Source organism: Hemiscyllium ocellatum, chromosome 14, assembly GCF_020745735.1.
Source record: "Hemiscyllium ocellatum isolate sHemOce1 chromosome 14, sHemOce1.pat.X.cur, whole genome shotgun sequence".
Lineage (NCBI taxonomy): Eukaryota > Metazoa > Chordata > Chondrichthyes > Orectolobiformes > Hemiscylliidae > Hemiscyllium > Hemiscyllium ocellatum.
In genome coordinates, this window is record NC_083414.1 from 18790521 (window position 1) to 18818102 (window position 27582).

At 41.6% G+C, this 27582-nt stretch overlaps 1 protein-coding gene across 1 annotated transcript in view; it reads right to left on the reverse strand.

Moving 5' to 3' along the window:
- The window catches only part of LOC132822083 (SRSF protein kinase 3-like), a 49179-nt gene extending 21975 nt beyond the window's left edge, over positions 1-27204 (reverse strand). Inside the window, exons 1-10 of the mRNA XM_060835107.1 lie at positions 27163-27204; positions 26883-26942; positions 18477-18589; positions 12268-12376; positions 10172-10259; positions 8423-8510; positions 6434-6540; positions 2317-2473; positions 1795-1895; positions 1017-1124 (exon numbers count right to left, since the gene is read on the reverse strand). Coding sequence (XP_060691090.1) covers positions 1017-1124; positions 1795-1895; positions 2317-2473; positions 6434-6540; positions 8423-8510; positions 10172-10259; positions 12268-12376; positions 18477-18531 — 813 coding nt within the window. The 5' untranslated portion in view covers positions 18532-18589; positions 26883-26942; positions 27163-27204. The remainder of the gene's footprint in view (positions 1-1016; positions 1125-1794; positions 1896-2316; positions 2474-6433; positions 6541-8422; positions 8511-10171; positions 10260-12267; positions 12377-18476; positions 18590-26882; positions 26943-27162) is intronic.
- Positions 27205-27582: the final 378 nt, after the last annotated feature.

Genomic DNA, 27582 nt, shown 5'->3' on the forward strand with positions numbered 1-27582 from the left:
AAGGCTTTATGCCACACTCCAGATTTGCCAGCAGCATATCGGGAAGGGGATGAGGAATTGTCCCTGAGCAAGGCGCCTGCCGCATGATGCCTGCTGAGAGATATCCCACCCTGTCCTTGCTTCCAACACCATTCTCCCTCCCCAACCCAGAGCAATGCTGCCTTATCCTAACTGGATTCTGGGTAATCCAAGATGGAGGACGGGAAAAAGTTGTAGCTGTAAGAGCTGCTCCTTATTTGAGGTATTTTAGGTGTTGGAGCTGATTTCCTCAAATTCCGGGAGCAGTAATTACTGTTTCATAAACTTTTGATAATTACAAGATTTAAAAGACATCTGGATGGATATGTGAATAGGAAGGGTTTAGAGGGATATGGGCCAAGTGCTGGCAAATGAGACTAGATTAGTTTAGGATATCTGGTCGGCATGGATGATTTGGAAGGGTTTGTTTCCTGCTCTGCATCTCTAAGACTGTAATGGTGATTGCCTCCTTATGACCTCCATTTTTCTACCTTTGTTTTCTATGTTTTGTTTTATTTTCTGTGTTTTAAGATGGCACCAGAGAGTAGTGACAGTATACAACACTTTTCTCTATATTTTGTAACAAGATACACATGACAATAAATAAACCAAGAGCAAATCAGATTTACTGAAAGTATTAGGTTGAGAATAGGCTTAAGGCAGGTGTGACTGCTTACTATAGTAAAAAATGAGGTCTGCAGATGCTGGAGATCACAGCTGCAAATGTGTTGCTGGTCAAAGCACAGCAGGCCAGGCAGCATCTCAGGAATAGAGAATTCGACGTTTCGAAGGGCTTATGCTCGAAACGTCGAATTCTCTATTCCTGAGATGCTGCCTGGCCTGCTGTGCTTTGACCAGCAACACATTTGCAGCTGTGACTGCTTACTACTCCATTTGATTTATTTGACAGTAAGCTCACTTCTGTTGCACAAAATTGAGTATCATCAAAGAGCATGTCACAGATATTTGAAAGTTGTAAGCATTACCACATTTCTTACCATACAGGCTGTGCTCCACATGTCAGCAGGAGACCCATAGCCAGTTCCAAGGATGGTCTCCAGTGCTCGATACTGTCTGGTCTGGATTTCCTCTGAAACATGCTTAAACTAGAACAATGACAAGAGACGAATGATTCACAACCTTACCAAAAAAACCTTGTTTATTAGGCATTAAATAGGATTTTCTATAACACTGTAAATCACTCCTAATATTCAGTGTAGAAAATGATGGATGCCGCACCATGGAGAGATATTAGAATTTTGTGAAGAGTTCAGATCATTTATAGAATAATAGATATCCAAATCTGATTAAACTTTATTATCATCCACTTATAGGTCAAGTAGAGTTTCAATAAGATGTGTCGTGAAGCTCTCTGTGTAATGTTCCTTGAAGCAATTCCATGAAATCTATTGCACGAATAATATTAAGTAAAGCTACTAAACCATTGCATTAAATGTACCATAAGAAATGTTTGAGCACATGTAGCTATTCAAGGGATGCAAAGTAACTTTTGATCTTCTGTCACAATCAAAGTCTTGCAGAACTGTACTGTTCTAGCATGGGCTTCAGTCCTTTGGCAAAGCATTGGAGAATGTGCTTTGTTTTAGGGGATAGAAGAAGTGATTAGAGTACCTCACTGGGAGGGCAGGATGGAGGCAGAGGGATGAAAGTTTGCTCAAGCACACTTCCAAGAAGGGATTTGTATCCTCCAGCCAAGCGACTGAGTATTTGGACTACAAAACTATTGCAGTGATGCTACGTCCCTGCAGAACTCACCATCCAGCAGCCACTGCCCAGGTCCACAATTTTCACGCCTATTTCTTCAGCATGTGTAGGATCCAAAGGGTTTACAAGTGATTGTCTTGCTTGCGATACCTCTGAGAACAAGAAAACTCCAAGTCAACTCAAGGAGATTTGAAACCTCGGCTCAGATTGGGCACATTTCTTAACATTTTTGTTGTGTCCCTGGCAAGTGCGAAGCATTTGGAAAACATTGGTCCATAAATGTATTTTGAGCAATGTGCACCAGTAATGAGGTTAAAAGCTACTTTACCTGTGGAACATCTAGCTGTATAGTGTAGTTTTGTTTGATGAAAAACTGCCCTTTATATAATAAAGAATTAAACTAAATCAGATATTGCGTATTCTTGAGTACATGGAATGAGTTGCGTTTTTGGGAAAGCCAGACAAGACTCCTTCTCTGGAGTGTTATCTTTTGTTTTGTTCGCTTATAGGACAGGGGTGTCATTTATTGCCAGTCCTGAGATGCGCGTGAGAAGGAATCCTCGATGTCATTACCTGATAATCTCAGAGTTGCTTCCCCCACTTCCTTTTGTACAGAAGCTGCCAATCGACTGAGGTATTGTTCATTGACACACAAAAGGATATTCTCTGGTTTGATATCTGTGTGCAGGATTTTGCATTTTGTATGCAGATAATCGAGACCTTGAAGTACCTGCCACAAGCAAAGAAAGAGCAGCCAATCAGCCTTAACACTTGATTTGGGGATGCTGGTGTTGGACTGGGGTGTACAAAGTTAAAAATCACATGACACCAGGTTATAGTCCAACAGCTTTAATTGGAAGTACACTAGCTTTCAGAGCGACGCTCCTTCATCAGGTGATAGTGGAGGATGCAATTCTAAGGCACAGAATTTATCGCAAAAATTCACAGTGTGATGTACCTGAAATTGTACATTGAAAAATACCTTGATTGTCTGTTGAGTCTTTCATCTGTTCGAATACCATGATAGTTTCACTTCTTTCATGTGTAAATCAGAAAACCTTTTTTTAAAAAAAGTTGCATTCTCAACTTTTGTTGAGAATACTCACAGTGTCGAAACAGGCCCTTCGGCCCAGCAAGTCCACACTGACCCTCCGAAGAGTAACCCACTCTGAGCCATCTCTTATTTCTCTATAAGAACTATGTGATGTGGGCTATGGTGGGATTTGTGACAGAATTAGATGGAAGATCTAGCCATCTTGAGATCAGGAGTGTCTTGCTCCGTAATTTATATTTTTCACAGGTGGCGTAACAAATTTCTTGCAAGGCAGCAGGGAACTGCCAGCTTTGAGGGATTATTGACTGTTTAACACCTTATTAACAGTCCAACTCACCTCATTCACAAGCTCTCCATCTTAACAAACCTACCAAATGAGTTCGACATTGAGAAAACCCAACATGGAAACTAGAGCAGGAATCTGTTGAACCGAGCTCACCACTTGCTCCAACTGACCTCCATGTTGGACACTGGATGCCAACACCTCAGGGAATGTGGTATGGAAATTAGTCACAAGCACGCCACATCCGTGGACCCTGGCGTTACAGGAAGACTTTGCTCTTCAATGCTACACTTCAGGTTGCATCAGTAACTACCATTGTAATGCTGCAGTGGAGACACAGTGTGAGAGTGTCAGAGCTGGCCTGGGAAAGGCACGTGGTAAAATGAGACTGGGATAGGATGGAAGGGTACAGGATAGGTAGTTAATAAAGTGGGTTTGGATTTTGGCTGATTGGATAATCCTCAACAACAACAAGATCTGTCTGCATAAAAGACCCTGAGCTTCCTGTTGCTTGCCACTTCAACACACCACCATGTTCCCTGGCCAACGTCTCTGTCACAGGCTTGCTGCAGTGCTTCAACAAAGCTCAGCGCAAGCTGTAAGAACAGCACCTCATTTTCCTCTTAGGAACTCTACAAACTGCTGGACTCAATATCGAGTTCAATAATCTTAGGGGTTAAGGCATCTTCTCCCATGTCCTTACCACTGACTCTACACACCAGGCCTTGTTATTACATGGTCTACAATTACACACTACCCATTGTTAGCCACTAATTGTCCACTAATAGCTATTCATTCTCCCAGGCTGATCATTACCCACTCCTTTGTCTAATTGTTCTCTCTCTTTGGGCTCTATCTCCACTATCATTTACTCTCTACCCTTTTCCCCACCCTACCTTCTGCATAAAAAGCAACTTTTTCCTAGTTACCAAAGTTCTGAGAAAGAGTCACTGAACCTGAAATGTTAACTCTGATTTTTTTTTCCACAGATGCTGCCAGACCTGCTAAGCTTTTCCAGAATTTTTGTTTTTGTTTCTGATTTCCACCATCTGCATCTTTTTTGGTTTTTATCTGATAATCCTCAAGTCCACTTTCCTTCCTTTTCTGATTTCCTTACTGATTACCAACTCCTCAGATTGTCCCAATGCAATTCACCACTAATAAATTACTTTTGAAATGTGGTTTTGTTGTTTGATGAGAAAATGTATCAAAATAATTGCACAGAACAAATGGTAAATGACTAGCTAATCTGGGTTAAATCTTACCCATTTTGGCTAAATCTGGATTACGTCGAGTTTTTTGGCGGGATTTCTGTGAGACCCTAGCAAGTTTTAAGATTCCCTACAGTATGGAAACAGGCCCTTTGGCTCAACCAGTCCACACTGATCCTCCGAAGAGTAACCCACGCAAAACCATTTCCCTCTGACTAATGTACCTAACACTATGGGCAATTTAGCATGACCAATTCACCTGACCTGCACATCTTTGGACTGTGGGGAGAAATTTTTTGCCTCAGCTTGCCAAACCCACTTTATTAACTACCTATCCTGTCCCCTTCCATCCTATCCCAGTCTCATTTTACCACGTGCCTTTCCCAGGCCAGCTCTGACACTCTCACACAGAGTCTCCACTGCAGCATTACAATGGTAGTTACTGATGCAACCTGAAGTGTAGCATTGAAGAGCAAAGTCTTCCTGTAACGCCAGGGTCCACGGATGTGGCGTTCTTGTGACTAATTTCCATACCACATTCCCTGAGGTGTTGGCATCCAGCGTCCAACATGGAGGTCAGTTGGAGCAAGTGGTGAGCTCGGTTCAACAGATTCCTGCTCTAGTTTCCATGTTGGGTTTTCTCAATGTCGAACTCATTTGGTAGGTTTGTTAAGATGGAGAGCTTGTGAATGAGGTGAGTTGGACTGTTAATAAGGTGTTAAACAGTCAATAATCCCTCAAAGCTGGCAGTTCCCTGCTGCCTTGCAAGAAATTTGTTACGCTACCTGTGAAAAATATAAATTACAGAGCAAGACAGTCCTGATCTCAAGATGGCTAGATCTTCCATTTAATTCTGTCACAAATCCCACCATAGCCCACATCACATGGTTCCTTATAGGATTCTATCCTCTTTCTGAGGGAGGAAAGCTGGTCAAGATACTGGAAAAAATGGTTTCTCTTGCTTGAAATAATATAATTGGTCAAAACTGAATGCCGGTCAGTGGCAATCTAAAGGTCATATGTTCAGCTCACACGTCATCAAGGGCAATTTAACTCATAATTTCAGAACAAGCAAAAAAATCAAGAAAGATGCTAGATTGTTCAAAAAGTCAACTGATTCATTTATGATTTCTATCAGGATAAGAGCAACTGGTGATAGGCAATAAATATAGCATTGTCAAAACGTGTGGTGCTGGAAAAGCACAGCCAGTCAGGCAGCATCTGAGGAGCAAGACAGTCGATGTTGCAAGCATAGGCTCTTCATCAGGAATGTTATTCCTGATGGAATTAAAAAATACAGCTGTGTCCATGTTATAAAACTAGATCAGATGCCTGTTAAGGCAGGCAGGGTGTTGTACGTTCAAGCTTATTCCAGGTCTTGGGCCCAGAATTTAAAGTGAGTGAGTGAGTGTGTGTGTGGTCAGAGAGAGAGACAAACAGAGAGAGTGAGAGCAGGTCTGTTCGACTCCAGATGCTTCAGGGGTCACTGTGATGTGAACAGTGTTCTCTTCAACAAGAGGTACTCTTTTCTCCAAAATCTTTTCTGTAGCATCAACAGATGCATGAATGCTTCCTGGTTGCGCAAGATTCCCAACCGCCAATGCATCCTTCCTGCTCCTACTCCTTAGCCGCTCCATTCTCCACCCACCCCTTTCCAGCTACTGGCGAGGCAAGTGGACTGACATTCAACGTCCAAAATGGAGACACACCTGGCACAGGCAGAGCATCCCCAAAACGTTCACAAGATCTGTGGGCGGCACGGTGGCACAGTGGTTAGCACTGCTGCCTCACAGCGCCTGTAGACCCGGGTTCAATTCCCGACTCAGGCGACTGACTGTGTGGAGTTTGCACGTTCTCCCCGTGTCTGCGTGGGTTTCCTCCGGGTGCTCCGGTTTCCTCCCACAGTCACAAAGATGTGCGGGTCAGGTGAATTGGCCAAGCTAAATTGCCCATAGTGTTAGGTAAGGGGTAAATGTGGGGGTATGAGTGGGTTGGGCCGAAGGACCTGTTTCCACACTGTAAGTCTAACCTAATCTAAGGTCCAAATTCAGTCAGCAGTTGGGACAAGTACTAAATTTGCATTGCCTATTTCAGGACCAAAATCAGGCATAAAGCAAGTCTCTCTCCCTGGAGCAGCCTGACCTGTTGGATAATCTTTTTGACACAAGTCATGGGCAGCCCCTGCAGCTTTGACTTGAGAATCCATCGATGAAGGTGATCTCCAAGCAGTTCAAGAACCAGGCACACATCTGAGGGCAGAGTGAAGGATTGTTATGAAATGCTTAAGTCACTCCTGTTCAGTTGGGAGTGATGGTGTGAAGAAATAACAAAGGTTTATACTTCTGTAATGCCTCAGTTTCCAAATTTCTCTAAACATTTCATATAGAAAGCTAATCTCATACACACATTTACATTCACATTCAAAGTTAATCTCATAGCAACCCACTCACCATTGCCAATTGTTGTAAAACTCATTAATGACCTTCTGGGATGGAAATCTGCCATCCTTACCCAGTTTGGCCTACTTGTGACTCCAGAGCTACAGCAATGTGGTTGGCTCTTAACACCCTTCAAAATGGTCTACAAAGCCAATGTGTTCAAGGGCCAATTGGGGGATAGGCAATAAATGCCAGACTTCATTAAAAATACAAAGAACTGCTTCCAAGTGCAGTGATTGCTATTGGCCAACCAATCCCAGCAGATATTTTGAACCCAGGATGATTCTACAGACTATAGTGAGATGGATAGTCAATTAATCTGCTTACATTTTTGAGACAGGAACAAACAACAGAACACTCCATGCTCCTCTCCAAATAGTGCTCTTCACTAATATCCATCTGAACAGTTAAGGCCTCTGTTGAACGTGCCCTTCAGTACTCTTGTAGAAGCATCAATTTAGTTTATGAATTTAAATTCCCAATATAGGACAAAAACATACAATTTTTAAAAACTAGTAGGCTAAGAGCTGAATCTGTAAAACAGTGCCAAAACCAGAGATTACTGAATTATTGAAATAGATCTGATTCTGACGCTTTCAAATTTATACTTATTACTACATACATAAATATCCTCATCCTCAAAATTCCTCACCCAAAGTCCATTCACTGAAGAAATCTACTTTCATAATTGTCTTTTACACTGAGCTAATTCATAAAGATCTTGTGATCTCAAATAATATCTTCCTTTATTCACTTATTAATGTAAACATGCTAATAATACTCTCCTCAGCTCATTCACAAACATCTATTTCATTGGAGTGTGGGAGGTTGAGAGACAATCTGTTAGAAGTTTGTAAGATAATGAGAGATATAGATAGAGTTAATGGTAGTTGTCTTTTCCCTAAGATGGGGGAATTCAAGACTAGGGGACACATTTTAACATGAGAGGAAAGAGATTAAAAAAACATGTGGGGCAATTTTTTAATACAGAGTGTGGTACTTGTGTAGAATGACATACCTGAAGAAGTGATGGATGTGGGTACAATTACAACATTTAAAAGATATTTGGATAGGTACATGAGTAGGAAAGGTTTGGAGAGGTATAGGCCAGGAGCAAACAGGTAGGTCTAGTTAGTTTGAGATTATGATCAGCATGGACTATTTGGACTGATGGGTCTGTTTCCATGCTGCATGACCCTATAACTCTATGAGGTGAAAGTGCGGACTGCAGATGCTGGAGTTTAGTGTCGAGAGCGTGGTGCTGGAAAAGCACAGCAGGTCAGGCAGCATCTGAGAAGCAGGAGAATTGACATTTTGGGCATGAGCCCTTCCTGCTGCCTGACCTGTTGTGCTTTTCCAGCACCACACTCTCGACTCTATAACTATATGAATCTAGCTGATAATCATGGACCCCTTTCAACCAAAGGTAATCAAATGACTGTTTCTGGAATTCCGGACTGTTATTCAATAAATGTTTGCAAAGAAAGTCACAAGAACTTGCTGTTAATATTTCCCTTTCTTTCTTTGAATATCTGGGCTATGGTTGACAAAACGAGGAATTAAGAACTCACTGTATTGTGTTACTTAATACAGGTACTCCTTATTCTGACAGAATAAGAAAACCCTTTGCAGCGCATTAACTATAAGCTGCTTGTTGTATGTTATATTTAAAACAAGTAGACTGAAAGGATACGAACACCATTCGAACCGACTATTATAAAATCATCCAGTAGCTGGACAATTCGCTCTTTGCCTGGGTCCTTTGAGCATTTCCATCTCACCTGAGAAAAGAAATAACTTTTTAAGACAAACTTGATAGAATGTTAAATCAGTAAAATCATTCATCATTAAAGTAAGAATATGTTGCTTTACTCCATATTTCTTTCCACAGATGCTGCTAGAATGGTTGAGTTTCTCCAGCACTTTCTGTTTTTATGTTCTTCTTATGATCATTTGATTGTTTGCAATATTGGCACTTCATGTTGGGAGGGTGTTCCTGTAAATGCCTTGATGTGAGTGGGAGAATGGAAAGACACAAGACATCCTTTGGGAAGTAAACTGGAATATGTAGCAAAGTTTAAATTTGATACACCAATGTCCAGCTTTAGGCGTTCCTGCAAGAATTTATGATGAACGTTTACATGATTGTGTGGTATTTTTTGTAACATTACTGAAATTATTACAACAATTACTGGACCTATTAGGTCCTATACTGTTTTCAACACCTTCAAGATTTGAATCATTTTTTCTCTTTCTTTTAGCTTGTTACATTCTCTGTCATCATGCCCTCTTTCCCCTTCCGCCTCCCAATGGGACTGTCTGCTCTTTCAAATCTGGCAGTTAGACACACCATTGTTCTGGCATTTTCACATTCTTAATCTGAACTAGCAACATCTTTTCTCCACTAGCACCCTACACCCACTGGCCCTAAAACCCCACCACCCCCCAAACTCTAGCGTAAATGCTATCCTCTCCACACTTCACTTCAGTTCTGTGAAGAGTCATCAAGATTCAAAACATTAGCTTGCTCTCTCCATGTATCTAACTGTCCGGCTGTGATCTCCAGCATTTGTTGTTTTCAGTAAACATTTTGAAGGGACTTGATAGGGTCAATGTTGCCATGAGTCTCGAACTAGGGGACATAGTTATAGAGTAAGGAGCACTCATTTAAAACTGAAATGCAAGGAATTTCTTCTTTACCTGAGCGATTTGGAGAGACTAGATCACTAAAAATTGTTAAAACGAGATGAATAGAGTTTTGAAATAATAAATGGCCTACTCCTGCTCCTATTTCATGCGTTGTTATGCTAGAGGTTGTTCAAAATCATGGCACAGCAAATTCTTAATTTTTAGTTTTGTGAAATTGGGAAGAGGAGACGCTCTGACCTACCGTCTGGGTCTCACTAATTCTGCAAGGCCTCTCCTCTTGTGTTATTTCCCAGAGCCCAGACTCCAACCTACAATATGGCTAAGGATGAATGATAACAGATTTTCCAGCCAGTGAGCTGCATTGGGGCACCTATTTCCTTCATTTAATAAGAAAAAGCTCTCGTATTTAGATAGTGTTTGTCATGACCTAGAAATATCTCAAATCATTTTTAATGATGGGCACTTAAAGTGTAGTTACTGTTTTAATGAAAGATATACAACTGCCAATTTTCACACTGTAAGAATCTCAGAAACAGTAATGAGATAATGGCCAGGCATTCTATTTTAGTAATATTGATTGAGGAATAAATTTTTATCAAGACACTGGGGAAAAATTCCCCTCTTCTTCAAATACTGCTGTGGGATCTTGTGTGTATATCTGAGAGGGCCAAGTGTGTCTCTGCTTAATATCCATAAGGCAGCATTCTAATGATGTAGCTCCAGTCTTTGGAATAGGGTTTGATGCCACATCCATCTTTCTGTTTGCTTAACACTTCTGTAAGAGGTTACTCACACATTTCAGGAGCCTGATCTCATCCTGAGCTGCCTCTGAAAACCCCCTTGCACTCTTCGCCACTTTTACTGCCACAAATTTATTTTTTCTGTTAAATGAAACAAAATTGCATTAGTGTTTTTTGACAATGCATCTTGCATACATGTAGCATCAATGCAAAAATCGTCCTTCGCAAATGTTTAAGCTATTCATTGTGTGATGAAGCACTTTGTGCCTTTACGCTACATGGACTGGACAACATGAGGCTTGTACTGGTCAGCCTGTTACAGACGTCAAGCCCAGCAGTGCAGGGAGAGTGAGACCACGTGTGGGAAGACTGCAGGGTATAGGAGGGCTGTAATGTTTATCTTTTAACTTTATTTCTTTATCTTCCTAATTTATACTATGAGGAACTGTAATGTAGAACTTTTCGCTTTCCTCTTTATGTCTCTATTTTTGTACCTAATCTACTTTAGTGCCTCAGATTTGTATCTAAGATGGCACCTTGTATGGCGACATTGTACACATTTCACTGTATTCCTGTTTTTTGTACTTGAGTATACGTGACAATAAACCTAATTCTAATTCTAATTCTAACCCAGAGGTAGGTCCCTTGTAGGGGAATTGATCTTTATAATCAACCTGTTTAGACACGCTATAACATGTCTGAAGCAGATGGGACCAGAACCAGGATCTTCTGGCCTACAGGCAGGGACCCTACCCCTGTGTACAAGATCCCCCAACTCATCTACTGATGAGGCCAGTATTAAATATCCATCCTTAATTAACTAGAGTACAGTTAAGTGTTAACCACATTCTTTGTTTCTGGTGTTACATAAAGGCCAGATCAGGTAAGGATGGCAGATCTTTTTCCGTAAAGGAATTTAGTGGACGAAATTGGTTTGTATGACAATGGACAGTGGCTATATGATCACTATTAAGTCATCTCTCTGTTGCAGATTTTATTGGATTCAAATTTCACTATCAGCTGGGGTGGAATTCAAATCTATGTCCCCAGAACATTAACCTGGGTTTCTAATCCAATGACATTACCACTATGCCATCACCTCCCATAAAGGAATGACTGAAAGAAGTGTAGGAATAGATTTTTGCTTGAGGCAATACTGTAAAACGGGAGTTAATTGTCAAATCCATTCAAGCTGGAGCTTCACAATGAGCAGTACATTAATTTTAAGGTGTTACTGTTCTTTCCCTCCGGGACCTGGTTTAAGCAATCATCCAGTGGCACAGTGTGACTTCAGTATGTATAATTCACGAAAGGAATTCACTACAAAACTCATCATAACTAGTTTGGTAGCTCCACCAAACCCATAACTACCACTACATAAAAGGCCAAGGGCAGCACATACATGAGAAAACTACCACCTATAATTGCCCTCCAAATTTCATCGAATTTTCAAATCTCACACTATCCTGAATTTGATGTGTACTGTAAGTTCTACCTCACTGCTAGGACAAAATCCTGGAGGAGCATTGCTGGAGTGGCTTTATTAAATAGATGGCAGTGATTTAAAATGATGGCCGAAATCAACTTTCTCAAGGGCATGTCAGGGTAGGCAATAAAGTTGGCCTCTTTGGCGATAGCCATATTGACATCAATGGAAACAAAAATTGCGAAAGACATAAAATATGTTCCCAATTTGCTATCACTCATTTCACAGTCATCGCTTTCATTTGGTGCCCACAGATTTTAAAACCTCAACACTTGACGAAATCAAATCACAATTTTCTAATTTATTTCATCTCTGTTGTTTTAACCTTTGTGACACAGTAAACTCCCTCTATTTGCGAGAAGAGAATTGTGAACAGTTTGTGAATTTGTTGATCCACTTGCCAAATATTGTGTATTATTTTTCCCACTGCAATTCCAACATTTACACATTCACGCTTTCTGGGAGAAAACGTGTGCACTATAGATACTGCAGATCATTCAGTAATATCACTGACTGTGGTATTTCCCAGGAATTCATCTCCTCTGAAAAGCAGGACCATACTGTCCATCTACAATCATTAATCTTGGTTTCATAATTTAACAATAAATTTCAGGCCTTAACAATTCTTTAATAAAGTCAATGTGAACAAGATTGATTACTTACAGCAGATCCTGGCAAAGCCACACTGTTGAATAATAGCCCCAGCCTAGCTTTCTCACCACTTGATACCTTCCATTAAAGATATCCCCTAATTTCACTGGATGGTAACCTCCTGTAAAGATAAATCTCAGCTTTAGCTCAGTACTTGTCAAGGAATAATATGACAGTAACCAGCAGTTGTGGATCTCTCCCTCGCACAAATGCATTTGCTTCAATTGATAGTCCATGCACTGAAATCGAGATTGTTTCATCTCATTTGTTGTTAAGGTTTAATCATGTACTGCAGGGAAGGGAGCAGGGTATTACAATGGAGTTAAATGTGGTTTCCCATACAGTTGTTTTAATTTAAACAGGTATATACATTTCAAAATGATTTATTTATGGAATGTCTAGTCCATCAATCTTTTAGGAAATACTTCAGTAGCAGTTATGCATTTGTTTCCAAATTGAAATGTACATGGTTGAAAATTCATTTTCATAAACAAAGCCGCAAATCGAACTGAATATGTATATAAATTATCAAACAGTGTGTAGCAAACTTGAAAAGAGCTATTAGTTTATGCTAGCGATAACCGTCACTAAGTGCTGTAAGTCAAGAGTGGATGAGCCAATGCCATCTGGAAAATATGGCCAGCTTGATCAGCAAAAGTACACTCACTCCATGATCAGTGTGCACTGGCAGGATCTGCTGGATGTGACTGCAACCAGTGGCAGATTTCAGTAACATTAATGAAGTGGAGATTCCTGACACATTCATTGATGGTTGAGGTTGGAGAAATGTTCTTTGAACACCCTGGCTGGTCATCACCTACAACTGAGAACTCTCTTTTCCTTCACCTGGCACTTATGGAAATGGGTCTGTCTTTGTGTTGCTTCTGCCCATTCTCTCTGTTGTACAGTAGACCAAGGGGGATGCATGTTGCTGTGTACCTCTTTGGGAACAAGTGATTGGTACAGTGTCCTTGAAATCAAGACCATTCTTCACTATTTGCCACAACATACCCTGTAGACCTTAGTAATTCTTAAACAAGTCTGGAAAGCACGGAAGACTTTAGCAATGGCAGCAGTGAAAATAAACTTTCAAATAATTAATGATCTCTTTAAGCATGAGAAAATTAAAGATCACCAGAGTGAAAAGTGGAGACAGGATGAGAAACCAGGAAACTGTCTGCCAGAGAATCAGATTAGTGAGGATCAAACTTGGTCAACTTCAATAAAAATGGTGGGAAAATGTGCGATTTTGAAAGCAACCACTGATACATGAATTTTTCTTTTCCCTGTCAGATATTCATCTCTGACTTGTGTCTTCCTCTATTGCTTCCAGCAAGATCAAGCTTTATTAGCAAGCTTTATTTATGGTTTGATAAACCCAACTGCACTTTCAATTTAAATCTAATGGATTTTTAAAACTCGTTTATGGGATGTGTGTTGCTGGCTGGGCCAGCATTTATAGCCTATCCCTAGCTGCCATTGAGAAGGTGATAGTGAGCTGCCTTCTTGAACAGCTACAGTCTACCTGCTGTGGATTGACCCGCAATGCCCCGAGGGAGGGGATTTCAGGATTTTCACCCAGTGATAGTGAAGGAACATGATATATTTCCAAGCCAGAATAGTGAATGGCTTTGAGGGGAAATTGAAAGTGATGGTGTTCCCATGTATATGCTGCCCTTGTCCTTCTAAATGAAAGTGGTCGTGGGTTTGAAAGGTGCTATCTGAGGATTATTGGTGAATTTCTGAAGTATATCCTGTAAATAGTAATGCTACTGAGTATAGATGGTGGAGGGCTGCCGTAAGAAGTATATAATGAAATTGGAGAAGGTGCAGGAAAGATTTACAAAGGTGTTGTCAGGACTAAGGGGTTGAATTATAAGGAGGGGCTAGAAATTAGTTCACTGGACTGTAGGACGTTGAGGGGTGACCTCATAGAGGTTTATAAAATCATGGGGCATGGATAAGGTGAATAGCAAAGGTCTTTTCCCTCGGGTAGATTAGGCGTTCAAAACTAGAGGGTTTAAGGTAAGAGGACAAAGATTTAAAAGGGACCTGAAGAGCACCTTTTTCACATAGAGTGGTTCATATGTGGAATGCACTACCAGAGGAAATGGTAGATGCATATACAGTTGCAATATTGAAATTGCATATGGACAGGTACATGAACATGAAAGGTTTAGAGAGATATGGACCAAATACAAGCAGTAGGGACTAGTTTAGCTTGAGAAACTTGGTCAGCATGGAGAAGTTGGACCAATGTGAAAGAACTGCACAGAGGCTGGTATCCTGTCACCAAGTCACCCTTTATTCACATGTGTACAGTAGATGGGCTCTGACTAGCCAGCTCAAAGCTAGACCCTAGAATGTGAAGACTCTCTGAATTTTGTGTTCATATCAGTCAGCCAGGGCTCGCTGATTGGTCTAGGTTAACAACCCCAAGTAAAGATCTCATAATCAATGAGATCCATTTGGCTTTCATTCCAATCAGTACAGTCTGTTTCCATGCAAATGCCTCAATGGCTCAGTGCTGGTGACAGGCTCTTTTTGATGCCGACACACATTGTGTACATACTTAGGAGACAACATTGTGATGATCCCAGCTGATGTTACTATTGATCGCAGAATGAAATTTGGCTTGATAGATAGTTTTAAGAAAACTTTCACTGAAATGTAAACATAACAGGCTACATATTTGATCTTGAAGGTAAAATACACAAGAAAAGGAAAACCAAATAAAATAAAACAAGCCATCTAAATTTCATACAGTGTAACAGATTTCCAAACCCAGCAAAACAACATCCCATCTACTTCACAACGCCATCATTTTATCGTTAATCAAAGTCCAGAGAAATGTTCTTTCTATATTCAATCTATCAATTGACTTAACTGCATCTCTTTCCGTTCCATTTCCGTGAGGTATTTGTGGCTTTTTTGCTTAATCACTCAAACAACTTAGAGCTCAGATTTCCTCGGTCCTTTAATGATTGTCAAAGTTCCAAACAAACACTCCTGGCTTTCAGAATATACTTTGTAAGATTGAATATTGTTCATTTATTATGTGTTTACCAAAGTATAAATTCAGTTCTGGAATGAAGTTGGAGTTAATAAGTAATGGAAGGTGGAGTAAAGCCATAAATGTCAACTCTTCTTAGTCTGCTTTTAGTATTATCTGCTAGCAGTTCTATGAAATAAATAAAACCATTGAAATGATACAGGGCAGAAAGGGAGCAAACAGCCCACCTTGTCCATGCCAACCCAAACACACCCAGAGGTCCTTTCTAATCTCTTCTTCCTCCACACAGGCCATAACCCTGCAGCTTACAGCTCTTAAAATGCAGATGCAGGGACTTTTTAAAAGAGTTTAGTGTCTCTGCCTCCGTTACCATCTCGGACGTAGACAGAGCTGACCTGCCTCTCTTCCAACCTTAGCTGACAGACGTTCACCTGCCTCCCTTCCAACTAAGTTTACTGCACCAAGTGCTCCCGATGTGATTTCCTCTATATCGGGGAGACCAAATGTAAACATAGGGAATGGTTCACCGAGCATCTCAGCTGGGCCCACAGGGCTGACCTGACCTCCCAGTCACTGCCCATTTTAATTCCCCTTCCCACTCCCTTTCCAATTTGAACATCCTTGGCCTCCTCCATTGCCACAATGAACCAAACCACAAATGGGGAGGAACAACACCTCATCCTCTGCCTGGGCAGCCTACAGCCCGGAGGACTCAACATAGAGTTCCCCAATTTTAAATAACCTCCCTCCCTATCCCTTGACTCCCTTCCCAGCCCCTCACCCTCTCTTCCACTCCCCCCTGCCACCTACTGGATTAATTCCTCCCAATTGCCAACCAATACCCTCTCCCTGTTTCCTCTTCACCACCCTCCCTCTGCCAGCCCCTTTATCTGTAGATCCCTCTACACCCACCCCCAGTCCTGAAGAAGGGTTACATTCAAAACATTGACTTCTGCACCTTCTGATACTGCCTGGCTTGCTGTGTTCTTTCAGCCTCTTGCCTGTCTACTCCAGTACCAATTCAAGCAGTGAATTCCAGACACCCACCATCCTCTGCGTAAAAAAAGGTTTTTCTTCATGGCCCTTCTAATCCTTCTGTTTTTTAGCTTGAATCTATAACCCCTGGTTTTTGAACTGTCTGCCAAAGAGATTCCTCCCGTCTAATCAATCTCTATCCCTCACAATTTTGGTACCTCAAACGTGTCACCCCTCAGCCTTCTCTCTTCCAAGGAAGCCACCAATCTCTTCAATCTCTCTTTGCAACTGCAAAACCCCTGTGTGTTTCTGATGGAATTGTAATAATGATGATTAACAATATAACAGTACACTTTGGGGAACAGTCAAACCTGATGTGTTTCTGCTTTAACTTCATCCCTCATATCTAGTTTAAATTCACTTAAAACTAATGAATGTGAGATGTCTGTCTCGTTGCAAATGGTGCAGCCATAGGCAGATTAATTGTGACTGACACAGTGGTTGAGATTTTCCCATTTTTGGAATACATCCAATAGCATAAAGATGTAACAGAGAGAAACCTTGTTCAGGAAGTACCCAGGATCAATTATCATTCAAGTAGATGACTGGCAACCAACAGGTTTTCTACTGGATTTATGAAGTCAGGGTGTTCCTTACTAAAGGAAATTACTATAGACGCTGGAAATCTGAAACAAACACAGGGAATGCCAGTGAGCAGGTCTGACAGTATCTGTGCAAAGAGAAACAAGGTTAATGTTTCCAGCCCGGTATGCCCAGGTTCTGAAGACTAGTGATACTGGGTTCTCTCTCTGTGTCTCTGTCCACACATGCTTCCAGACCTGCTGAGTTACTCCAGCATTCTGTGTTTAGTTCCAGGATGGCTCACTTACCTGGAGTAGCTGAGACAGCACTGCCCAGATCCCATCACACGTGAAAATGGTAAGTGTTTTAAGGGGTGGGGGGTGGGGGCTCGGTGGGGAGGGAGGGTTCCTGATACCGGGGAAAGAGAGACAGGGAAATCAGGAAATGAGGGCAGGGTGCTGGCCTCTCTCTGTGCCCTAGGTCATGTCCCTTGGTCCTATGTTGGGAGATATTCTCCCCCATCTCCCACCAAACTGACAGTGGAAGGCCCACCAAAACCCTCTGATTATCTGCTCTTTATACCACTGAGCCCAAGACTACTGGGAATAGAAACGTCCACCCTGCTGCATATCAATGAGGTCAGTTGGACCAATAATAAAATATTTAACAAGTCAATATTCCTCTTAATTGACAACTCACCACTGTCTATCAAGGAACTATCTTGCCGCTCAGGGTTTTGATGTATATAATTTCTGTTATTAAAATTCTTCTTGAGTATGGCAACTTAAAAACGTTTCACTGTTATTTTTGCAAAAATACCAGTAGCAATAAATTACTATTCTGTTCTGATAGAGTCATATAGCACAGAAACAGAGCCTTTAGACAAACGTGTCCATAAACTAGTCCCACCTGCCTGCGCTTACACTCCCTACTCATGTACTTAACTGGTACGTTTTAAACGTTGTAACTGTACCCGCATCCACCAATTCCTCTGGAAGTTTATTCTACAATACAAACCAATCTCTGTTTAAAAAAAGTTGTCCCTCTTGCCTCTTTTAAAGCTTTCTCCTCTCACCTTAAAAATATGTGCCCTAGTCTTGAAATTCCCCATCCTAGGGAAAAAAAAACACCTTCCATTCACCTTATCTATACATCCCATGATTTTATAGACCTCTATAAGGCCATCCCTCAACCTCCTATGCTGCAGTGAAAAAAAGTCCCAACCTATCCAGCCTCTCCTTATATGTCAACCCCTTCATTCCCACCAACATTCTGGTAAATCTCTTTTGACTTCTTATCTGATGGTGCCACAAATATTACCATTGCTCCGTAAGCTTCTGCTCACAGTAAACATTAGACTCAGTTTTAATTCCAAGCTTAACTTCTGAATTGAATTCCCCTGCCACGGTGAGATTTGAACCCATAACCCGAGAACCTCAGCCTGGTGTTGAGGACTGCTGCTAGTCTATTGACATGACCACAATGCCACGGCCAGCCAGAACAGCATCAGAAGTATGCCTGTGTCATATGGATGCCATATTAAAGGAAAATAACATTCACTGTGACAAAGAAATGGGCCTAACAGAATTGCATTTTCTGGCCTATATGAGAATGATCTAAGATTTTAAGTTGGAAACCCATGGAGACTGACCTGTGTGATATTCTGCTGGATCCTCATGCCCTTCATCTAACAACTGCCTTGACATATTGAGAACTTGGCTGGTATGATATTTTCCAATAATCTCTTGCTTCTTACTGTGAAACCTGAAATAATAGTAAAAGATAAGGCTTTGATGATCACATCAGGAAGTACAAAGATACTCTCTGGGAGGAGCTTGGTGCAGGATTCTTATAATGACTTCAATATAGCATTCCAGGAGATGGCAGAAAAAGCAAAATATTGCAGACACCGAAACTCTGAAATAAAAAGAAAAAAAATGATGGAAATAATTAACAGGTAAGCTGGCAGTACCCAGAGCTATTCTGATAGGGTGCCTTGAAATTTTGAGCTGATCCTTTTGGCATCTAGTTTGGAGTCAGGGGCACATCAGAGCAACAACCCCACGATATGCTGCAGGTAACTGAAGTATTTTGCCTTTTTGCCAACATCTGGACTCATTGAGAGCTTAGATTAGAATGGTGCACAGCAGTTCAGGCAGCATCCAAGGCCAGTTAAATGACACTGACTGGAATTAGCAGGTAACAGGAGCTTGAATGTAGGCGTCAAGCCCAAAGGTCCAGAGTTCATGATAGACTTAGAGCACCCCAAATCTGTCAGGATGCAGGATTGGCCTTTGGTCACCTTGTCCAGAGGTCTCCTTGCCCTTTCAGCAGCGATCTGCAACTACTGAGGGGTTCCAACATTTTATGTTTTTTATTCCAGACTAGAGGAATCTGGAAGCACAGCAGGGAATTAAAGTCTTACAATATCTCTACTAATATAGAATATACTCAGCAGGATTCATTTATAATGTAGTACCTTTGCCACAGATCATCAAACTGGTGATGCTCTAAAATAATGCATTATGGTAATGAACAAAAAAAGTACATTTTGCATTTTCTCATGTTTCACTTTGGTCACCTTACAGAAAGGTTCACAAAACTGGACATTCCAGGCAATTTCACTCTCTTGTCTGAAGATATTGCACAATGTCCCATTGTAATTTGATGTCTTGACGACTGCTCCTGCTCTCGTTGTGTCAGCATCACAGACTAATATCCATATTTCACCAATGTCTCTGTGGATGGCATTGGCTAAGCCAGACCTGATGCTCTGAGACAGTAGTCTTAATCATGAAATGTTTAAAATGAAATGATATAAAGATGGATCTTGAAGTTTATTGGCAACTATTGCCAGAACACAATGATGCAGATGCTAAAAGCAATCAGTCAATCTCAAGCTCATGTATTAAAGCATTTCCCTTTTCCAAGCCATCTCCAATCACAACCGTATCCTAATATGCAATTTTATTACATTCAGCGGCTATTTCGCAGACTGTTCATTCTTTCTGTAATGAATTTTTAAACAACAATCTTAAATATTGCTTCCAGCTATATTGTACCTGTGGCCCTTGTGCTGATGTTCAATGGTGCTAGATTCCATTTCATATGCTGTTAATATCTTACACAAAACCAAATACTGTGGATGTTGGAAATCTGAAACAATGAGAATGCTGGAGAAACTTAGCAGGTCTGACAGCATGTGTGCAGACTGAATCAGATATAACTTTTCAAGTCCAGTTTGACTCTTCTTCAGTATATAGTTCTGCGCCATCCCCTCTTTGTTGATTTATTTCAGTTTTGGAAGGTTTCTGTTTCTCTGGGCTTTCATCATTGCCATGCATCACCAGGCCCATCCTTCCTTCTTCTTGGGGGATTGGACAATATATAAAGCTTCACTCACTGGGCCTGCAGAAGCTGTGTGATGGTGAGTATCCTGGCCTCAACTTCTACCTTTCCTGGAGAATGCTGTATGGCAGTAAATGTCCAAGATAGACAAAGAGGAGGCTCGAAGAACACAGCAAGCCAGGCAGCAACAGGAGGCAGAGATGTTTTGGGCATAACCCTTGTTCTGAACTGGTAAGTGTCCTAGCTGGCCATGACTGCATGAGCAATAAAGGATACGCCCTGATGCTTGTCTAGTTCTTTATGGAGAAGGAGAATGCACAGAGGAAAGAAGCTTTTCAGGAAGAAAACAAAATGTAAAAGACAGCATAAACATGGACATTTGGCGAAGTTTGAAGCAATACTGCACCCGCAAAAGATATATTTCAGTCTCGATAAATATACCAATATTATTTTCTCCCAAGAGTAATTTGTTGCTACGGAAACTATTCAACTCTTGGTGGCTGGCCAGGCCAACATGAATCCGTCTCTATGGTAACCTTGCCTTCTGAAGTGATGCCAAAGCCAGGAGTTTCTCAATGAATCCTTTGAGGAACAGCCACCATTACTTGGCAGCAGAGAGCTTCCTTGTACTGCTTTAGTTTCTGTCATTGTAATGACTGCAATATAAAAATACACTAAATTCTCACAAGGCAGTGACAAAATCAAGGGCTTTGGTCACAAATAAGACTGTAGTTTGATAGCTCAAATAATTTTTATCAGTCTCTTTATGAAAAGAATAGAAAAATGAATAGTCGCTTAATTCATTCATTTTTTCTGAGTGTAAAGAAATAAATCCCAAAGACCTCTGAATGAGATTGCCATCTTGTGGAGAATCATGCAGTTTTGAGAAATAAGGTCAAATTGTCTTTAAACCAAGTCTAATCAATTCAATACAGGTTTTTCACATCCAGTGGCAAGAAAGGTGACCATCATTTTTTAAATCAGAAGCTTTGACAAAGGGTCAGTTAGACTCAAAACGTCAGCTGTTTTCTCTCCTTGCAGATGCTGCCAGACCTGCTGAGATTTTCCAGCATTTTCTCTTTTGGTTTCAGATTCCAGCATTGCAGTATTTCGCTTTTTTTTAATTAGAGTCCCAATGACTTCTTCAAACTCTGGGCACAAGTTTTAGACATGAATGTATTGTACATTTAATTGTTGCGTTAACATTCTTCCTGCGAAATTATCCATTGATTTCTCAGAGGCTTGGCAGGTGAAATACTGCCCAGGTAACTACCCAGAGTGATTCAAATTGGTGTGCTTTATCCAGAGAGGACAGCCTAATTATAATCGCAAATAGCTCCAGATGTTGCCAGAGCAATGTTTTAAAAATTCAGTGACATAGTAACTTTTGTTATCATTCTACCTCTTAATCCAGCTGGGCTCTAGTGTCATTGTGGTGAGGTTCAGACTCGTGTTGGGGTGAGGTCTAACCCATTGTATAAGAGAGGTCCAGTGTGTCAGAGGTATGAGTTCCAACTTCATGGCGAAAGGGTGACACCATTAACTTGTTGAGATGACAAAGGCATCTATTTGACCAGCAGCCATCCACTATCATAAACATTCATTTCCTCCACCACCAATATACAGTGGCTAAAATGGGTGGTATTTGCAAGATGCACTGTAGCAACTTGTTAAACCTCCTTCAATGGAACCTACCAACCCAGCTAGTAGGAGAAGCACAGTAGATGCATGCGACCATCTATGCAACTTCCCTTTCAACTCAACACCATCCTGACTTGGAACTATAGTGCCATTCCTTCGCCATTTCTTCAGGAGAGAGATGTAGAAATGTGAGATATTCAATAAAGTTTGAAGGTAGACTGTGGCCACAGTCTGCAGCAACCCTGAATATTATAGTGGAAACCATTTCAAAAGGCAGGCAGTGAGACAGATGTATGCTTGATTCATGGGTGACAGTCCCACAGTGGGTGCTGCAAGGTGATTACATCACAGTTTCAGAAAAGTTGCAATGGAGCCATTTTGAATAGATGGGAATACAGTGCGACACACTGACAAACTATAACCCCACTCCCCAACAATCTGCTCTGACTGACTCTAAACTGGGCAAAAACAGTCAAGGAAGTTGAGCCAAATGTTGTGAATATAACTGCTCCATTCCTCGGTCACGGTGTGAAAAGCAATAATAATCAAACACTTGAGAGATTTTTTTGTTCATATTCATTCATGGCACATGAGGAAGGGCAGCATTTATTGCTCATCCGAGACAGGTGAGTGGCTTGTAAAAGGCATTTTAATGGTAAACTATATAAATATGTGAAGCATGACTGGGAGGGATGGCAGATTTGCTTCACCAAAGAACATGAGTGAACCAAATGGATTTTACAGACAGTCTGATAATTTCATGGACACCATTAATATATGTTTTTCAGATTTAATTAATTAACTGATTTAAATTCCCAGCTGCCATGACATGACTTGAACTCCTCTGGATTACCAGTCCAGTAACTATACCATAACCCCAGAGGTACAGAAAAGTTGGATCCTGGATCAAGCAGGCTCATATTGCACATTTTAGTGATCTCATTGAGCATCTCAATGACAAAGATGGAAACAGATTGAAGGCCAATGACAGATACATTTGGCATCAGGTTTCTGTATGTTGTGCTCTGCCTGAACACTCTGGGATCAACAAGGGATCATGAAACAGCTTGCTCTGCAAATCTTCTTTCCTTTTAACGGCTTCTGCTTTTTATACGCCTGGAAACTAGACAGGAAAAAGTCAGCACACTCATTCCTGTTGCCCCCCACCATTTATCCAATGTCTCAACTTTGGAAGGTTCTGACTGCCACCATAATATACACCCAGGAGGTAGAGGGTTTTAAATCTGCTCTGGCTCCCAGCTAACAATAACACTGACCTCTCACCTTCCCCCCACAATTGATTGCAATCACCCCCGAGATAACTTTTGAAACCTGATTTCCTTCCTAAGACTTGACTTCCATGACATGTGCTGCAAATGTGTTGCTGGTCAAAGCACAGCAGGTCAGGCAGCATCTCAGGAATAGAGAATTCGACGTTTCGAGCATAAGCCCTTCATCAGGAATCATGACATGTGATTTCCTACTTACCTACAAACACTCAACAATCTCCCCCCCCCATCTACACCTCCCCCCACCCCCACACACTTTACTCACAACACCTAGACCTCCCAACACTCAACCCCCTTGATACTCAATCCCCTGACATTGGAAACTCCACTCTGGCATCCCCACTCACCCCGACATCCCCTGGCCCTCTATCAGACAGTCAACGCTTCTGGGCAGCCAAATGAGTCCCCTCAACCGTTGACCTGAACTCTGACCCTGATGCTTGACACACTCTGCCCATTTACCTACTTACCTGCAACCAAGTAATTCCTCACCAACTTGGCATCCTATGCCCTTCTGACTGCTATCCTATCTCCTCCCAAGTATCTGTCACCCTACACTCTCACCATGTGTCACCTTACCTGCAAGACACCCTTACCCCACCATCTAGCTCACCCATCCGCCATTCTATCCCCTTAATCACCTGTGCTTAGTGATATCACCCACTTAGCTCTCTATCCCCTCATCCATTTACATAAAGAGTAAATGAACAACTAAGGAAAGTGTAGAGCCAATTCGAGACTGTGGTGGTAATGTGTGTGTAGACCCAGAAGACAAGGGCACTGCCCTCTCAGAATACTTTGCTTCAGTTTGCTCAATGGAAAATGAGGATACAGGTGGAGACATCAAGGTGGAGGACTGTGAAATGTTAGAATAAATTAATGTATAGGAAGTAAAGTTACTAAAGGATTTATTAACTTTAAAATTGGATGAATCCACTCAGATGAGATGTATCCCAGGTTGTCAAGAGAAGCAAGGGAAAAGATATTGGGGCCGTGCTGCCAGAGGATTGCAGGACTGTGCCACTGTTTAAGAAGGGCAGTAAAGACAAGCCAGGGAACTATAGACTGGTGAGCCTGACCTCGGTGGTGGGGGAGTTGTTGGAGGGAATCCTGAGGGACAGGATGTACATGTATTTGGAAAGGCAAGGACTGATTCGGGATAGTCAACATGGCTTTGTGCGAGGGAAATAATGTCTCACAAACTTGATTGAGTTTTTTGAAGAATAAACAAAGAGGATTGATGAGAGCAGAGCAGTAGATGTGATCTATATGGACATCAGTAAGGTGTTCGACAAGGTTCCCCATGGGAGTCTGATTAGCAAGGTTAGATCTCATGGAATACAGGGAGAACTAGCCATTTGGATACAGAACTGGCTGAAAGGTAGAAGACAGAGGGTGGTGGTGGAGGGTTGTTTTTCAGACTGGAGGCCTGTGACCAGTGGAGTGCCACAAGGATCAGTGCTGGGCCCTCTACTTTTTGTCATTTACATAAATGATTTGGATGCGAGCATAAGCGGTACAGTTAGTAAGTTTGCAGATGACACCAAAATTAGAGGTGTAGTGGACAGCGAAGAGGGTTACCTCAGATTACAACAGGATCTGGACCAGATGAGCCAATGGGCTGAGAAGTGGCAGATGGAGTTTAATTCAGATAAATGTGAGGTGCTGCATTTTGGGAAAGCAAATCTTAGCAGGACTTACACACTTAATGGTAAGGTCCTAGGGAGTGTTGCTGAACAAAGAGACCTTGGAGTCCAGGTTCATAGCTCCTTGAAAGTGGAGTCGCAGGTAGATAGGATAGTGAAGAAGGCATTTGGTATGTTTTCCTTTATTGGGTATAGGAGTATTGAGTATAGGAGTTGGGAGGTCATGTTGTGGCTGTACAGGACAGTGGTCAGGCCACTGTTGGAATATTGCGTGCATTTCTGGTCTCCTTCCTATTGGAAAGATGTTGTGAAACTTGAAAGGGTTCAGAAGAGATTTACAAGGATGTTGCCAGGGTTGGAGGACCTGAGCTACAGGGAGAGGCTGCACAGGCTGGGGCTGTTTTCCCTGGAGCGTCGGAAGCTGAGGGGTGACTTTATAGAGGTTTACAAAATTATGAGGGGCAAGGATAGGATAAATAGACAGAGTCTTTTCCCTGGGATTGGGGAGTCCAGAACGAGAGGGCATAGGTTTAGGGTGAGTGGGGAAAGATATAAAAGAGACCTAAGGGACAACGTTTTCACACAGAGAATGTATGTGTATGGAATGAGCTGCCAGAGGATGTGGTGGAGGCTGGTACAATTGCAACATTTAAGGGGCATTTGGATAGGAAGGGTTTGGAGTGATATGGGCCAGGTACTGGTAGGTGGGACTAGATTGGGTAGGGATATCTGGTCGGCATGGACAGGTTGGACCAAAGGGTCTGTTTCCAAGCTGTACATCTCTATGACTCTATGACTGTTAATGTTCCTTTGTTAAAACAAAGGAGGAAGAGATAGATGAGGAAATTATCAGCCAGTCAATCTAACTTCAGTGGTGTGAACATAATAGAAAGAAATCTGAGGGACAGAATATATCTAGACTTGAAGAAATATGGATTATTTGTTAGGGATAATTAGCAGAAATTTGCCACAAGGAGGAAGTGCTTGAATTCAACCTGAGAAAGTGTGAGGTAATAGGGAGTGCTCACAAGGCAAGGGATTACACTGGAGATCAGACTGACCCTGATGTGCATATCCACAGATCCCTGAAGGTAGCAGGGCAGGTAGATAGTTTGGTTGAGAAGGAAGATGGGATCCTTGCTTTTATTAGCTAAGGCATAGAATAATGTTAAGCTGGAACTGTTTAGATTGCTAGTAAGGCCACAACTGCTTGCAGATCTTGTCACCACATTACAGGAAGGATGTGAGCACTAGAGAGGATGAAGAGGTGATACCTGGGCTGGAGGGTCTGAGCTTAGAGAGAAGTTTGGATAGACTGGGTTGTTTTCCTTGAGGCATCAAAGGGGACCCAATAGAGGTGTGGGCCATTGGTATGGTGTACAGGAAGGCACTTTTTCAAATAGTTGTGTGATCAGAGATAGAAGGTTAAGAGGAAAGTTGAGGAGAATTTTATTTCACCCAGAGGATGGTGGGAGTCAGGAACTCACTGCCTGAAAGGGTGATTGGGTCAGAAACTTGTTCCACATTGAAGCAGCATTTAGATATTCCCTTGTATTGCCATGGTCTCCAAGACTATGGATCACGAGCTGGAAAATGTGATTAGTATTGTCAAATTTTGATTGATCAGTGCAAACACAGTGGAATGAATGGCCTCCTTCTTGCCAATTTTCTATGAGAAGCTTGGGTATAAACAGCACACACTTGTTCACAGAGAAGAGTTTTGGCAAAAAGAATGCCCCAAATCAACTTGCCCATTCTCATTAGGCAGTAATGGGGTGACCTAGGTTTAGGAGAAAGTGAGGACTGCAGGTGCTGGAGATCAGAGCTTAAAAATGTGTTGCTGGAAAAGCGCAGCAGGTCAGGCAGCATCAAAGGAACGGGAAAATAGATGTTTCGGGCATAAGCCCTTCTTCAGGAAACTAGGTTTAGGACAAAGTCACCTTCTTGTCATCCGAGCTGCCAAGAGGCACCAGACAAGGGGAAATCAATGACAAAGAGGATGCACAGCAGTGCCTAATAAAAGAAAATGTGCTTTGTAGAGTTTGTCTGCCAAAGTAAGCACATAAGATGGCACTGCAGCACCAAATACAACTTAGTGGAATCAGATTTTCAACATGTTCCCGTTATACTCACAAGTTTCCAGATCCATTTATTTGCTGTTCAGCTCCGGTAGGTAATATCCCATCTGGATAGCTGTTGACAGTGTTGCAATTTAGTCCTGGGATTCAAAGAACTCCACTACCATAACCTCAGAATTCAAACCACAATATGACCAGCTACAGCAATATCCTCAAATAACCCCATACATTAGTTTTACAGATCACACTGCAAAGAAAAAAACAAACCTCATCAAAGGACCTCATTTTAGAGCAAGTCTATATTTATTGTTTTTTAAATTCCGTAAGTTACTTACTTGTGGAAACAGCTGCAGAGAAGGGAGACCAGCGAGGATAAATGGTTCACAGTGGGGGAGGAGCCTGTCACTTAGGGTGGCAACACTTATAGCACCAAGACCCTTCTATAGATATGGTACATGACAACTGACTGGATTGTGCAAGTGGGAAGAGGGAAGGCAGATTTTCTGATTGGCCATTAGGTTCCAAGGACAAATTCAAACCATAACACAGCATCAGGATAGCTTTCAGCTGCAGAGGCTTTGTTCAGGAAGTTTGAGGTGAATTGCTACTTTGAAGAAAAAATAATGAACTAAATATCAACAGAGAGTAACTGGCACCTTTAGAAAAACTGGATTTTGCCAGAAATATGAGCTGTACGGCTGGCAAGTCTCATTAATATGGTAGCAGTGCTCACCTCAGATGACTTATTGTAACTC